At 35.7% G+C, this 15437-nt stretch overlaps 1 protein-coding gene across 1 annotated transcript; it reads left to right on the top strand.

The window, feature by feature from the left end:
• The first annotated feature begins 509 nt into the window (after positions 1-509).
• LOC149477087 (E3 ubiquitin ligase Rnf121) lies at positions 510-15067 on the top strand. The gene is made up of 8 exons (XM_089711550.1): positions 510-800; positions 962-996; positions 1178-1319; positions 1780-1934; positions 2800-3028; positions 11292-11394; positions 13546-13678; positions 14343-15067. The coding sequence occupies exons 1-8, from the start codon at positions 759-761 to the stop codon at positions 14461-14463; spliced, it is 960 nt and encodes a 319-aa protein (XP_089567676.1). The 5' UTR covers positions 510-758; the 3' UTR covers positions 14464-15067.
• The last annotated feature ends 370 nt before the right edge of the window (positions 15068-15437 follow it).

The raw sequence follows: 15437 nt of genomic DNA, 5'->3' as shown, positions 1-15437 counted from the left end.
CAAATTATAACCGAAACTTATCTAAATATCACAGTACCCTATGTTGAAAGTTCTATGTTAGCTTTGATTGAGTATTTATATAGAAATGGTTGAAAGTGAATAAAGATTATTCAATTTACAATAAGATTTATAACTTGAATTAACTTAATTCGTACTAGATATGGAGAAAATCGAGTTACAGTAAAAGTCTATCTCAAAATTTCGCTGTCTGTTGACCAACCGGCTCCCGGTTGCCACAGTTTGGGAAAATCGGGAAAATGTCATTTCACAGAATCTCACATAAGAGGCCGCATAATGCGCTCTAGTGTGTAATTGGAAAACGGGGATGTTGTGTTGCCGATGGTAATAATTGGTTTAAATTATAGTTCACTTTTATTTTCGCTCTTAACATTTCCTAAATAATAAAAATAAAAGCAATATTCTTAAAGTAATGTAATAAATTAATATGTTCAATATTTATATTAAGATATGAAGAAAATTACTGTTTTTAAATGGTTTTAAAAATATTACAGAACTAAACAAATAAAGGTGGCAACACTCCCGCCACTTGACAGCATGTGACAATTCAGATTTATTGACATCTGTCAATTGACGTTCTTTTGCCAAGAAATTCAGAGGCCCATCTGTAAATTGTTTGCATATAAATTACATTTACATTGACCTTTATTTTTATCTTTCTTAATTGAATTATGTTGGCAAGAAAGTAGGTCTAGCAGGACCGCACTGATAAATTCCTTGTAATCGAAAAAAGCCCTAAAATGGAAGGCATAGATTTACACGCGCCGGTGGACTCTAACAAGGTTTGTATCCATAAAATTAATCAATGATAATATGAATATGTGCATTACAAAACATTGAACATGAAGTTTTGATTAAAATAATATGGATATTCGAAGAAATGACAAGTCCGTGGTGTTTTTTTTTCATATAAGAGATACATATGTGCTTTATTTTCTTTCAGAGCTATGTCGAATTAACCTACGAGGAAAAACTGAGGTGAGATCGCAAACTAATCTATGATTCATACTTTAAATAATTGATATCTAGGAGGAAGTTAATAACATTTCCAAATTGTTTATTTTAAAAGTGGTTGATAATTTCTACTATTAAGTTTATGCTGTATAAGTTATGTACCCAAGCTCTACTGAATAATTAATGCCATTTTTAAATGTCCCAGATATGACCACCAGAAGATGCATGCTATGCATGAAGGACATGAATCCATGCATGTCACCATGGTGGGAATCTTGATGATAGTGCTCGTGATAGCTCAGATCGTGTTTGTGCAATGGAAGAAGTATCACTATAGATCTTATTCGGTGAGTAATTATTTATGTATTTGTATTTAATAATCTGTTACACATTATTACAATCATCACATTCATTCAATGAATTCCATATATCATTTAGGGCCGATTTTTCAATGCTTGGATAAAACTTATCCATCCAATAAAGTATTACACAATAATATTAAAATGTCACGTAAACTGTCAAATACGGGCAATTAGAATACATTTTTAAAATGGTAGTTTTATACATTATTCGACGAATAAGTTTTAACCAAGGATTGAAAAATCAGCCCTTAAATTACTTTTAAATTATTAGTAAATACTGCTACTTGCATTAGTTGTGACAAAAATTGGCAATAAACCACAAAATATTGATTTAAACTTGATTGTGATGATGTTAAATTATCATCAAAAGAAATAACAACCACAGTTTCTATTGGTTTAACTTGTCCATCTATTCTAATATAATTAAAAACAAAATTCCTTCTAGTTCTTCACAATGGTAACAATGTGGGTGTTACCGCTGATCATGAGCCTCAAGAACGTCTGGATAAGATTTGTGTCAATATGGATGATGTTTACTGCAGTGACGGCGTTCATTTTACGACAATCCACGCGGAAACCCATGTCCCCTAGTACACCTAGGTAAGTTTAGATTCTTATAGCATTTTTTAATTATAGATATTTAAATCACTGAATGAAAACTAGCTAAGCATAATATTTACACAATAAATACATTTATCCCAATGATAAAAGTGTTTGGAATGTATAAGTCATAAATAAACAACAGAGCCAATGTATATTAATTCTGTTTATAATATGAACAAAGGTACATTAATAAAGTAATTATCAAGTGTCTTGTAGAAGCGATCTAATATACCAATGAAAGTTGTAAGAAAATGAATATTCAAAAACATTTGCAGCAGTTTACAAAAGTTTAAGACATTTTGAGTTTTACACATATTATGTTTGAAGTTCTTAAACAATCGGGGAAATAATAGCTCACAATGTTAAAGTAAAAGAGCCTCAATTTGGTATAGAAAATGATTGGATTGGTATATAGATTTATTAATCTTTATATATAAAAATGAATCGCAAAATGTGTTGGTAAGCGCATAACTCGAGAACGGCTGAACCGATTTCGATAATTCTTTTTTTATTATATTCCTTGAAGTACGAGGATGGTTCTTATGTAGAGAAAACGTAAACATGTACCACGGGCGAAGCCGGGGCGGACCGCTAGTAGTTTATAGATTTTGTGGGTTCGATCCCCACCCGGGGCAAATATTTGTGTAATGAACATAGATGTTTGCTCTGTGTCTGGGTGTTAATTATCTATATAGGTATTTATTTAAAATTATATATGTATGTTTATCAGCCATCTGGTTTCCATAACACAAGCGAAAGCTTAGTATGGGATCAGATCGTGCCGTGTGTGAAAATTGTCCCGAAATATTTATTTATTTATTATTTCACTACCGCTTAAAAAACACGTAATAACAAATTTCAGATTAGTGTACAAATGGTTCTACCTCATATACAAGGTGTGCTGCGTGGTCGGCCTCTTTGGCTACACGCTGATGATCCTAACGCTATTCAACTTGAACAGTCTGTTTGGTATGAAGGCCCACAAATGGATGGATACAGCGTTGCTAACACTGTTCTATGGGCTGTACTTTGGGGTCCTCGGCAGGGACGTATCGGAGTATTGCTCAGAGAGAATGGCAGCTTCTATTGGGGTAATTATGCTATAAATTAATTGATCTGCTTTTTGAAGTGAAACTTCTTTATCGGGGTTGGACAAAAATTTAGTGTAACATTTTTGCGTTACGCCGTACTCGTGACATTTTTGCGTTACGCCGTACGCGTGACATTTTTGCGTTACGCCAGTATGGCGTGACATTTTTAAGGTCATAAAGAAGTTTCACTTCTTACGTGTGTACTCTAGTACACGCATACATTTTTTTTTATGAACAATAGGGAGGCGCTTGACCATGATTATATGGACATAAATAACGTAGATATAAAGCACATACCTGAACTCAGTAGTCACGCATTTCTCTCATTTAATATTCCTATGAATAAAGTAGTAAAAATCAAACCTTGCTGGAAAATATACAGATCGTTAAAGGACATTAATATTGAACATTTTAATAATGATTTAAAGAATATAGATTGGAATAGTATTTCGTGCCTACCTAATGTAAATGATACAGTAAATGTGTTTACGGATATTTTGATACTGTTGTTTGATAGTCATGCGCCATACAAAAGAATATTTTCTAAAAGTTCTGTTTCACATCCTTGGATTACCTATACGATAAAGGAAATGATGAAATTAAGGAATGAAGCTTATGACAACTATCGTACTACTAACAGTGACACACATAAGGACTATTATAAACAACTAAAAAAAATTACTAATACAGCTTTATTTAACGAGAAACGTGCATTTTTTAGTAAAAAAGTTAATGACCAGTTTACTAATCCACGTATGCTCTGGAAAAATCTCAAAAAGTCGCTCAACATAAATAAAAAACCAGAAATAGAGATCCCACCACATTTAAATAATCCAAATCTTATAAATGCGTCATTTCTTAATGCTCCCGGCAATAATGTTATTGGCATTGACATTATTCAGAAGTTCAGTAATTGTAGATATGGAGACTCTAAATTTGACATCCGCACAGTTTCCCAAAATGAAGTAAAAAAGGTTATTGATTCTTTACATTCAAATGCGACAGGTATTGATGGTATTAACTTGCATATGGTAGCTCTAACTATGCCTAATAGCCTCTGTACTATAACTTCTATAATAAATAAATCAATTGAATCACACACCTTTCCAGAATTATGGAAAAGGGCTATAGTAAAACCATTGCCTAAAAACAATGAACCGGTGAATGTGAAAGATCTAAGACCAATCAGCATTTTGCCATGTTTATCTAAGGTTTTGGAACGTTTAGTGTACATGCAGATGATCTCATATTTGGAAGAAAATAATATTTTACCGTCACGTCAGTCAGGCTTTAGAAAGCGTCATGGTACAGCCACTGCACTCTTAGATGTTACTGATAGTTTGCTGACTGCTCAAGATCGGGGGGAAGGGTCCATCTTAGTACTATTAGATTTTTCGCGTGCGTTTGATACAATAAATATTAATCTGCTGCTTGCTAAATTGCATTTTTATGGATTCGAACCTGGGACTATTGAGTGGTTTAGGAGCTACCTGTGCGGTCGAACCCAAGCTGTGGAAGTTCGTGGAAGCGATGGAATGGCCGTTAAATCAGACCTACAGCCGCTTATTAGAGGAGTGCCGCAAGGCTCTATTTTAGGCCCTTTGCTTTTTATTCTTTATACAGCAGAGGTAATAAATGAAATTCAATATTGTCAGTATCATCTCTATGCAGACGATATTCAAATATATTTGTCCTTTAATCCTAATGATACACCCAGTGCCGTGGTAAAAATTAATGAAGACCTGGATAGGATAGCAGCCTGGGCAGATTCGGTATCATTAGCGTTAAATCCTAGTAAAACAAAGTTCATGGTATTGGGATCTAAAAAACAAATAAAAGATATCGTCAGTAATAATTTGGACATAAAGGTACAAGGTGTTCCAGTGGAAAGAGTTTTAGAGGTTCGTAATCTAGGACTTATTTTTGATCAAGAGCTTCGATTCGAAACCTACATACAAAATTTAGTCAGGAACTGTTTTTATCGTTTAAAAATTTTATATCAAATTCGTAATTTTCTCAGCACTGATATTCGAACTAGGTTATGCGAGGCTCTTGTTCTTTCTAAATTTAACTATGCCGACTGTGTATACGGGCCTCGACTTCTTGCAAGAACAGAGCGAATAGTGCAGCGAGTGCAAAATGCTTGTGCAAGATACTGTTTCGATATACCTCCTCGCACTCACGTGACACCTTACCTCAACGAGAGAAACATTTTAAAGATGTCTCTCAGAAGGGAACTCCACATTGCCACTTTGCTCTTCGGTATTGTGACCAGTAAAAAACCAACTTACCTCTACGAAAAACTGGAATGGTGCAGCGGTATTGTTAACACTCGTCTGGTAAGCAACCCGGCACTGCGCTTACAGCGGTATAGCACGGCGGCTTTTCGTGGTGGTTTTAGATACGTTTCGTGTAAGTGTTGGAATAACATTCCACCTCCCATTCGTAATTTAGGATCTGTCTATACATTTAAAAAACACTTAAAAATTAAATTAAATCATCACCAAAATCAGTTTCCTCCTGGCTCACGCGTTCTTCCCACTTACACGGCGTATAATATTACATAACTGCTGTACCTGCTTGCTTCATCAGTGTCTGCATGTTGTCGGCGTATTTATTTGTTTCTTGTGTAGTTGATAGTAGTGAATGGTGCTAGTTGTATATATAATTATATATGTTTGTATGTATGTATATTATATGTGTATGTGTATATGTATTATGTACTTATAAGCGATTATTTGTTGTACAATATATTATATAAATATTATATTCGTTAAGGTTATATTGACTGGCAGTCGTGCTCTGTTATTTGAGCCGCAAGTTATCTTATCACCGGTACTCACTGAAAACCAGTGTTACAGAAACACTCTGTAACTTTTGCTGACGTGGGGACCGTTTTGGCATCACACTAATTTTATCTATTTTTTAATTTTAATTTTATTTTGTATTTCTTCTTTTTGTTTGTTTTTATATAATTACCTTATTTCTGTATAATGTGGTGCCAAATAAATGAGTTTGAGTTTGAGTTTGAGTTTGAGTTTGATTATGCCTTTTGCTCAGCAAAGACAGCTTATAGAGTATTTTACAACCGTTAAAAGTCCCATGTCCCCTAGTGGGGTAAGGGGCAGATGCATTACGCATACATCTGTTTCACTGATCGATTTTCTTTAGGGACAAGTAGGTGATCAGCTTTCTGTGTCCTGCCAGACAGAGACATTTTTTTTTCTTCGTCTCCACCGGGAATCGAACCGCATAGTGAAAAGAAAACCAGCATAGTTCCCGTTACTTTGGGATTTTTAGCTTAAAAACTATACTAGGTGTTAATCCAAGTTTTCATGAAAATTGGTTCAGCATTTTTTGCATGAAGGTGTAAGAAACAAACATACAAACTTTCGCAATTATAATACTTATTAGTAGAATTATTTATCAAAATTTTGCTTATTATTTTGATAAATAATTCTACTAAATTCTAAATAATTCAAATCAATTGGTAAGCTTTCACAAAAAGCTCAAACCACATGGAATGCTCAACTTTCACAAAAAGCTCAAACCACATGGAATGCTCAACTTTCACAAAAAGCTCAAACCACATGGAATGCTCAACTTTCACAAACGCTCAAACCACATGAACTACTAAACTTTTACGAAAGCTCAAACCACATGGAATGGTAAGCTTTCACAAAAGCTCAAACCACATGGAATGCTCAACTTTCACAAAAAGCTCAAACCACATGGAATGCTCAACTTTCACAAAAGCTCAAACCACATGGACTACTAAACTTTAACAAAACCTCAAATCACATGGAATGGAAAGCTTTCACAAAAGCTTTAACCACATGGACTACTAAACTTTCACAAAAGCTCAAACCACATGGAATGCTCAACTTTCACAAAAAGCTCAAACCACATGGAATGCTCAACTTTCACAAAAGCTCAAACCACATGGACTACTAAACTTTCACAAAAGCCCAAATCACATGGAATGGTAAGCTTTCACAAAAAGCTCAAACCACATGGAAAGCTTAACTTGCACAGAAAGCTCAAACCACATGGAATGGTAAGCTTTCACAAAAGCTCAAACCACATGGAAAGCTCAACTTTCACGAAAGCTCAAACCACATGGAATGGTAAGCTTTCACAAAAGCTCAAACCACATGGAATGTTCAACTTTCACAAAAAGCTCAAACCACATGGAATGCTCAACTTTCACAAAAAGCTCAAACCACATGGAATGCTCAACTTTCACAAAAAGCTCAAACCAATTGGTATGCTCAACTTTCACATAAGCTCAAACCACATGGACTACTGAACTTTCAAAAAAGCTTAAATCACATGGAATGGTAAGCTTTCACAAAAAGCTCAAACCACATGGAAAGCTTAACTTGCACGGAAAGCTCAAACCACATGGAATGGTAAGCTTTAACAAAAGCTCAAACCACATGGAAAGCTAAACTTTCACGAAAGCTCAAACCACATTGAATGGTAGGCTTTCACAAAAAGCTTAAACCACATGGAAAGCTTAACTTGCACAGAAAGCTCAAACCACATGGAATGCTCAACTTTCACAAAAAGCTCAAACCACATGGAATGCTCAACTTTCACAAAAGCTCAAACCACACGGACTACTAAACTTTCACAAAAGCTCAAATCATATGAAATGGTAAGCTTTCACAAAAAGCTCAAACCACATGGAAAGCTTAACTTGCACAGAAAGCTCAAACCACATGGAATGGTAAGCTTTAACAAAAGCTCAAACCACATGGAAAGCTAAACTTTCACGAAAGCTCAAACCACATGGAATGGTAAGCTTTCACAAAAAGCTCAAACCACATGGAAAGCTTAACTTGCACAGAAAGCTCAAACCACATGGAATGGTAAGCTTTCACAAAAGCTCAAACCACATGGAAAGCTCAACTTTCACGAAAGCTCAAACCACATGGAATGGTAAGCTTTCACATAAGCTCAAACCACATGGAATGTTCAACTTTCACAAAAAGCTCAAACTACATGGAATGCTCAACTTTCACAAAAAGCTCAAACCACTTGGAATGCTCAACTTTCACAAAAAGCTCAAAACAAATGGAATGCTCAACTTTCACATAAGCTCAAACCACATGGACTACTAAACTTTCACAAAAGCTTAAATCACATGGAATGGTAAGATTTCACAAAAAGCTCTAACCACATGGAATGCTCAACTTTTACGAAAGCTCAAACCACATGGAATAGTAAGCTTTCAAAAAGCTCAAACCACATGGAATGCTCAACTTTCACAGAAAGCTCAAACCACATGGAATGCTCAACTTTCACAAAAGCTCAAACCACACGGACTACTAAACTTTCACAAAAGCTCAAATCATATGGAATGGTAAGCTTTCACAATAAGCTCAAACCACATGGAAAGCTTAACTTGCACAGAAAGCTCAAACCACATGGAATGGTAAGCTTTAACAAAAGCTCAAACCACATGGAAAGCTCAACTTTCACGAAAGCTCAAACCACATGGAATGCTCAACTTTCACAAAAGCTCAAACCACATGGACTACTAAACTTTCACAGAAAGCTCAAACCACATGGAATGGTAATTTTTCACAAAAGCGCAAACCACATGGAATGGTAAGCTTTAACAAAAGCTCAAACCACATGGAAAGCTCAACTTTCACGAAAGCTCAAACCACATGGAATGCTCAACTTTCACAAAAGCTCAAACCACATGGACTACTAAACTTTCACAGAAAGCTCAAACCACATGGAATGGTAATTTTTCACAAAAGCGCAAACCACATGGAATGCTCAACTTTCACAAAAGCTCAAACCACACGGACTACTAAACTTTCACAAAAGCTCAAATCACATGGAATGGTAAGCTTTCACAAAAAGCTCAAACCACATGGAAAGCTTAACTTGCACAGAAAGCTCAAACCACATGGAATGGTAAGCTTTCACAAAAGCTCAAACCACATGGATAGCTCAACTTTCACGAAAGCTCAAACCACATGGACTACTTAACTTTCACAAAAGCTCAAATCACATGGAATGGTAAGCTTTCACAAAAAGCTCAAACCACATGGAAAGCTTAACTTGCATAGAAAGCTCAAACCACATGGAAAGCTTAACTTGCACTGAAAGCTCAAACCACATGGAATGGTAAGCTTTCACAAAAGCTCAAACCACATGGAAAGCTTAACTTGCACAGAAAGCTCAAACCACATGGAATGGTAAGCTTTCACATAAGCTCAAACCACATGGAAAGCTTAACTTGCACAGAAAGCTCAAACTACATGGAAAGCTTAACTTGCACAGAAAGCTCAAACCACATGGAATAGTAAGCTTTCACAAAAGCTCAAACCACATGGAAAGCTTAACTTGCACAGAAAGCTCAAACCACATGGAAAGCTTAACTTGCACAGAAAGCTCAAACCACATGGAATGGTAAGCTTTCACAAAAGCTCAAACCACATGGAAAGCTTAACTTGCACAGAAAGCTCAAACCACATGGAATGGTAAGCTTTCACAAAAGCTCAAATCACATGGAAAGCTTTACTTGCACGGAAAGCTCAAATCACATGGAATGGTAAGCTTTCACAAAAAGCTCAAACCACATGGAAAGCTTAACTTGCACAGAAAGCTCAAATCACATGGAATGGTAAGCTTTCACAAAAAGCTCAAACCACATGGAATGCTCCCCATTTTATCAAAAAGCTCAAACCAAATGGAATGCTCAACTTTCACATAAGCTCAACCACATGGACTACTTAACTTTCACAAAAGCTTAAATCACATGGAATGGTAAGCTTTCACAAAAAGCTCAACCACATGGAATGCTCAACTTTTACGAAAGCTCAAACCACATGGAATAGTAAGCTTTCAAAAAGCTCAAACCACATGGAATGCTCAACTTTCACAAAAAGCTCAAACCACATGGAATGCTCAACTTTCACAAAAGCTCAAACCACACGGACTACTAAACTTTCACAAAAGCTCAAATCATATGGAATGGTAAGCTTTCACAAAAAGCTCAAACCACATGGAAAGCTTAACTTGCACAGAAAGCTCATACCACATGGAATGGTAAGCTTTCACAAAAGCTCAAACCACATGGAAAGCTTAACTTGCACAGAAAGCTCAAACCACATGGAATGCTAAACTTTCACACAAGCTCAAACCACATGGACTACTAAACTTTCACAAAAGCTCAAATCACATGGAATGGTAAGATTTCACAAAAAGCTCAAACCACATGGAAAGCTTAACTTGCACAGAAAGCTCAAACCACATGGAATGGTAAGCTTTCACAAAAGCTCAAACCACATAGATAGCTCAACTTTCACGTAAGCTCAAACCACATGGATTACTAAACTTTCACAAAAGCTCAAATCACATGGAATGGTAAGCTTTCACATAAGCTCAAACCACATGGAAAGCTTAAATTGCACAGAAAGCTCAAACCACATGGAATGCTCAACTTTCACAAAAGATCAAACCACATGGACTACTAAACTTTCACAAAAGCTCAAATCACATGGAATGGTAAGCTTTCACAAAAAGCTCAAACCACATGGAAAGCTTAACTTGCACAGAAAGCTCAAACCACATGGAATGGTAAGCTTTCACAAAAGCTCAAACCACATGGATAGCTCAACTTTCACGAAAGCTCAAACCACATGGATTACTAAACTTTCACAAAAGCTCAAATCACATGGAATGGTAAGCTTTCACAAAAAGCTCAAACCACATGGAAAGCTTAACTTGCACAGAAAGCTCAAACCACATGGAATGGTAAGCTTTCACAAAAGCTCAAACAACATGGATAGTTCAACTTTCACGAAAGCTCAAACCACATGGATTACTAAACTTTCACATAAGCTCAAACCGCATGGAATGGTAAGCTTTCACATAAGCTCAAACCACATGGAATGGTAAGCTTTCACATAAGCTCAAACCACATGGAATGGTAAGCTTTCACATAAGCTCAAACCACATGGAATGGTAAGCTTTCACATAAGCTCAAACCACATGGAATGCTCAAAAAGCTGGAAAAACATGGAGTTGTAAGAATTCATCTAATTGAAAAAAAATGCGTTTGGAATTTTATTAGTATTTTTTACGTACTCAGCGTATGCAAAACTATAACCTCCTTTAAGCTTAGTATACCAACAGTGGGACACCCTGTATACAACTTATTATTTTTTATATTTCAGAGTTATTATTTATCAAAATTTTTCTGTCTTAACTTATTATATTTGCGTAACGTCAATTTCAGTATTACACCAAGGAGGGTATACCAACTCGACAGTTGGAACGCAACGTGTGCGCCGTGTGCGGGAACCGGCTTCTAGTCAGCGTGGACGAGGAGGGAGTCTTAGGTCAGTTAACTATGTATAAATAGGTGCAAAAGGCATAAGTCAAGTGACATCAAGTTGAAGCGAGTCATAATAAATTACAAGTTTTTCTTTAAAAACACCTGAATCCATCTATGGAGTTTAATATAAAATTACAAATAGTGTTTAATTGTATGGCTCTGTTTCATCAAAAATTTACGATATTAATTATAATACGGCGGATTAAACGAGTTTGTTGCGACATACCATATAGGTATATTAAGAAGAGCTGGAACGTCAACACATTTACACATTGCACATGTTAGGCCGGGAGATACTGACACAAAATTTCGGGTCATTTGTAACAGGATGGCGGTCTAGAGGGGTCTTAGTACGCAATGACAAAAAGAAAAATGACGTAAATGTCTGCACGATGATGATTACCTGTGCAAAAGTTAGCCTGGTACAAATGGTTGAATTGTTTTTTTTTTTAAATCAACGCATCGCGTCGGTATGGGGGGCTGTTAGTTACACCGGAAAAGTATGGCATTACACTACCGCCTACATCTTTTTTAAGGGCTATCAGTAAATTCTAAAATTTTTGTGTTACAAATCGTTGGACTTTCGCTATTTATCCGACGAGTTCGACTAACGCCCACGCGACTAGTCCGCCGGTACCAGCGTTCTGACCATCATTTTTCTTTTAGTCATTGCGTAATAAGACCTCTGTAGAACCGCCATTCTGTTACAAATGACCCGAAATTTTGTGTCAGTATCTCCCGGCCTATGTATGTGTCATATTTTGCAATTGTTTATAAATACAGGGTGATATAATTGGTGTAGTACGATGAAGAATTTTGTGATACAGTAAATGGAAGAATTATAGAATATTTTACAGTATTTAATAAAATCATTTAATTTTTTGTTCATTTTCATTAGAAATGTCAATTTTTCTCACCAAGGTGGAAATTTGGATGATAAGGATCTTGTTAGAAAAATATAAATTTTGACTAAAATCGGCATTTTTTTTTTCAAAAATCAAAGTACTAATTAATAATCAGAGTTATCACATTATTAAAAAAAATAAGCCAAACAATACACAATTTTTACCTACTTGATGCAATCCTCAAAGATCATGGACATAGTGTATTGCGCCTTCTACCATACCATCCAGAACTCAACCCAATAGAGTTACTATGGGGCATAATTAAAGGGAAAGTAGCATCACAAAATGTGAACTTTAACTTGAAAACTGTGGAAGAATTATTTAGAAAGGAAGCAAATGCTATTAGTCTGGATATGTTTAGTGACGTTTGGAGAAAGACGCGAGAACATGAGGAAAAATATATTCAATTAGAACCAAAAGTAGATAATTACACTGACTCATTTATAATAACATTAAGAAATTCCGACGGCGAGTTCTTCGAGCGATGAAAGTTTCAGTGAAGTAGAAGATTACGATTATGATTAAATAGATTCTTCTTCTTCTCTATAGATACTGCTTTCTGAATTGGTGGTAAATGTTAAAACAGTTAAACTGTTATGACGATTCAAAAGTGCTTCTAGAAGAAGTCTAATTGTATAAATGTTTGAGTTTGAGTTTAAAACCAATAGTGTGAAAATTATACAATAAATATGTAACAATATTTGTTAGCGCGTATTGGTAGGTATTACGTACTTACTACAAATATAATATTTCTTAGATATCTTTACTCGACCAAAGTCAGGACAAGACTGCTCCGCAACTGCAGAAGACGTCCGTTATTTAAATCATTATCAAAACAACCATCCGTGTGTTGGGACTTGGGAGTGAGCGCACGTGTTATTTGTATTGTTTTTATGACCTGAAATTTAATTATTATTTGATAATTGAATAATTATTAATACTTTTATCCAATTGATTATTATTAGAATAAATAATTAACTTCATCAATTGATTTACTTTTAAATTATAATTTTACAGGTAAATTATGAGAGCTTTCATAATTATATTTGCATATATTTATCTACAACGCACCTATTTTACAATTCAAGTCTAAAATGAAACTAGAGTCGCATTTATTTTTGAACATACTGTAAGTGAAATTGCATAAGTGTGAGTACTGTGAACATGCCAGCTTTCCTTAATTGACCTGTACCAATAGCTAAAATTAAAATGAGAATTAACTAAATTTTAAACTAATTGACTCATTACAGAAAACACATACAAACTGACATGCGGCCACGTGTTCCACGAGTTCTGCATACGCGGCTGGTGCATAGTGGGCAAGAAGCAGACCTGCCCTTACTGCAAGGAGAAGGTGGACCTCAAGCGGATGTTCACTAACCCGTATCCTTTACAATATGTATGGACTAGATTTCCGCCCACGCTTTTTCTAAGAAAAACCCGCATAGTTCCCGTTCCTGTGGCATTTCCAGGATAAAAGTTTGCCTATGGCATTTCCAGGATAAAAAGTTCCTGTGGCATTTCCAGGATAAAAAGTATACTGGGTCTTCAGCTACCAAATTTCATTGTAATCGGTTCAGTAGTATTTGCGTGAGTAACAAACAACCATCCTCACAAAAAGCGTTAATAAAGAGGAAAGTTTAAATATATAATTTACTAGCTTTCCACCCACGGCTTCGCCCGCGCAGTCAAAGAAAAACCCGCATAGTTCCCGTTACCGTGGGATTTACGGGATAAAACCTATCCTATGTCCCGGGGTAAAAAGTAGCCTATGTCCTTTCTAGGGTATCAAAATATCTCTATACCAAATTTCATGCAAATTGGTTCAGTAGTTAAGGCGTGATTGAGTAACAGACAGACATACAGAGTTACTTTCGCATTTATAATATTAGTAAGGATTAGGTTTTAAACAAAGCGGGTGCAGCCGCGAGCGGAATGCTAGTTATGTTATAAGCAAAACTCTTTCACTTATTTATTATTCATGTTATTAAAAAATTCTGACCAATAATCTATTCTATTCGATAATTTCCCTGAACACTAAAATCAGTTGGGACCGTCCCCACATCCTGTACGGCCAAATGCTGGACTGGATTCGATGGATTATCGCTTGGCAGCCGCTCGTCATGTTCTTAGTACAGGGCATCAACTGGCTGCTCGGCCTCGAGTAGACCAAGTGGACCAAGAAGACCAGCGAGTTGACAGGTTGTAGGCTAAACTAGTCTGAATTAATAAAAAACTGTATTGTTTTCTAATATAGATCAACATTCTATGTCATCTTCAGGTTATGCCTAGACTTAGGTTGTAGGCTAAACTAGTCTGGATTTATAAAAAACTTATTGTTTTCGTATATTAGAAACTCAACATTCTATGTCGTATTCATTTTTGGCCTAGACGAATATTGAAATATTTTTAATGAATAGAAAAATTTATGAGGCGGGATTCGAACCCGTGTCTTTTGGCCACCCGTGAACACAGGTTTTGACAGCAAAGCAATTGAATTTATTCCATTCTTTCGTTTTAATGAGTCTAAGGGACACTCCACGCAATTTATTGAGATTAAACAACCATCTACATACTCTAAAATGATAATTTTTTAGCTTATGTAGCTTTTATTGAATAAAATTCAACGATATTTTTTCTATTCTTTATAAATATTTCATTTATAAAGCATAAGCTTTAGCATTGTTATACAACTAAAAATAAAACTAGACGAAAATGAACCTTAAAAAATGAACCTTATGTCATTACAATATAGTTCAATATTCTGAGAAAACCTCTGTTTTAGCCTTTTTTTTTTTTTTTTTTTATAGTGGGGAAATCTTCCAAAGATACCCACGGCCCCCGGGGATGGAGCCAAGGGTTATGTCGGATTCTTACCGACTAAAACCCCACTGTGTTCCGTCGAGCCGCGCAGTTAGCCGGGGCCGCGGGTACTCTTAGAAATCGTCCACGACACCTCTGTTTTAGCCTAGACAAATCTTGTTCCAAAAAAACCTTAAATGTTAGCTAAGATGAGTATTGTATTATCAACCTTATTCCATGGTAATATAGCTTAATATTCTACCAACACTGAATGTCTCGGATGTTTTTTGCAATTGTTGTTACAGAATCTAAGTGTTGTTATGGACTGTTCTTAAGGCCT

The sequence above is a fragment of the Colias philodice genome, chromosome 26, assembly GCF_061535455.1.
Source record: "Colias philodice isolate Cphi_HAF_F1 chromosome 26, ilColPhil1 Martin Lab GWU primary, whole genome shotgun sequence".
Taxonomy (NCBI): domain Eukaryota; kingdom Metazoa; phylum Arthropoda; class Insecta; order Lepidoptera; family Pieridae; genus Colias; species Colias philodice.
Note: the sequence above shows the minus strand (reverse complement) of the source record. Positions and strands in the feature narration are given on the sequence as shown.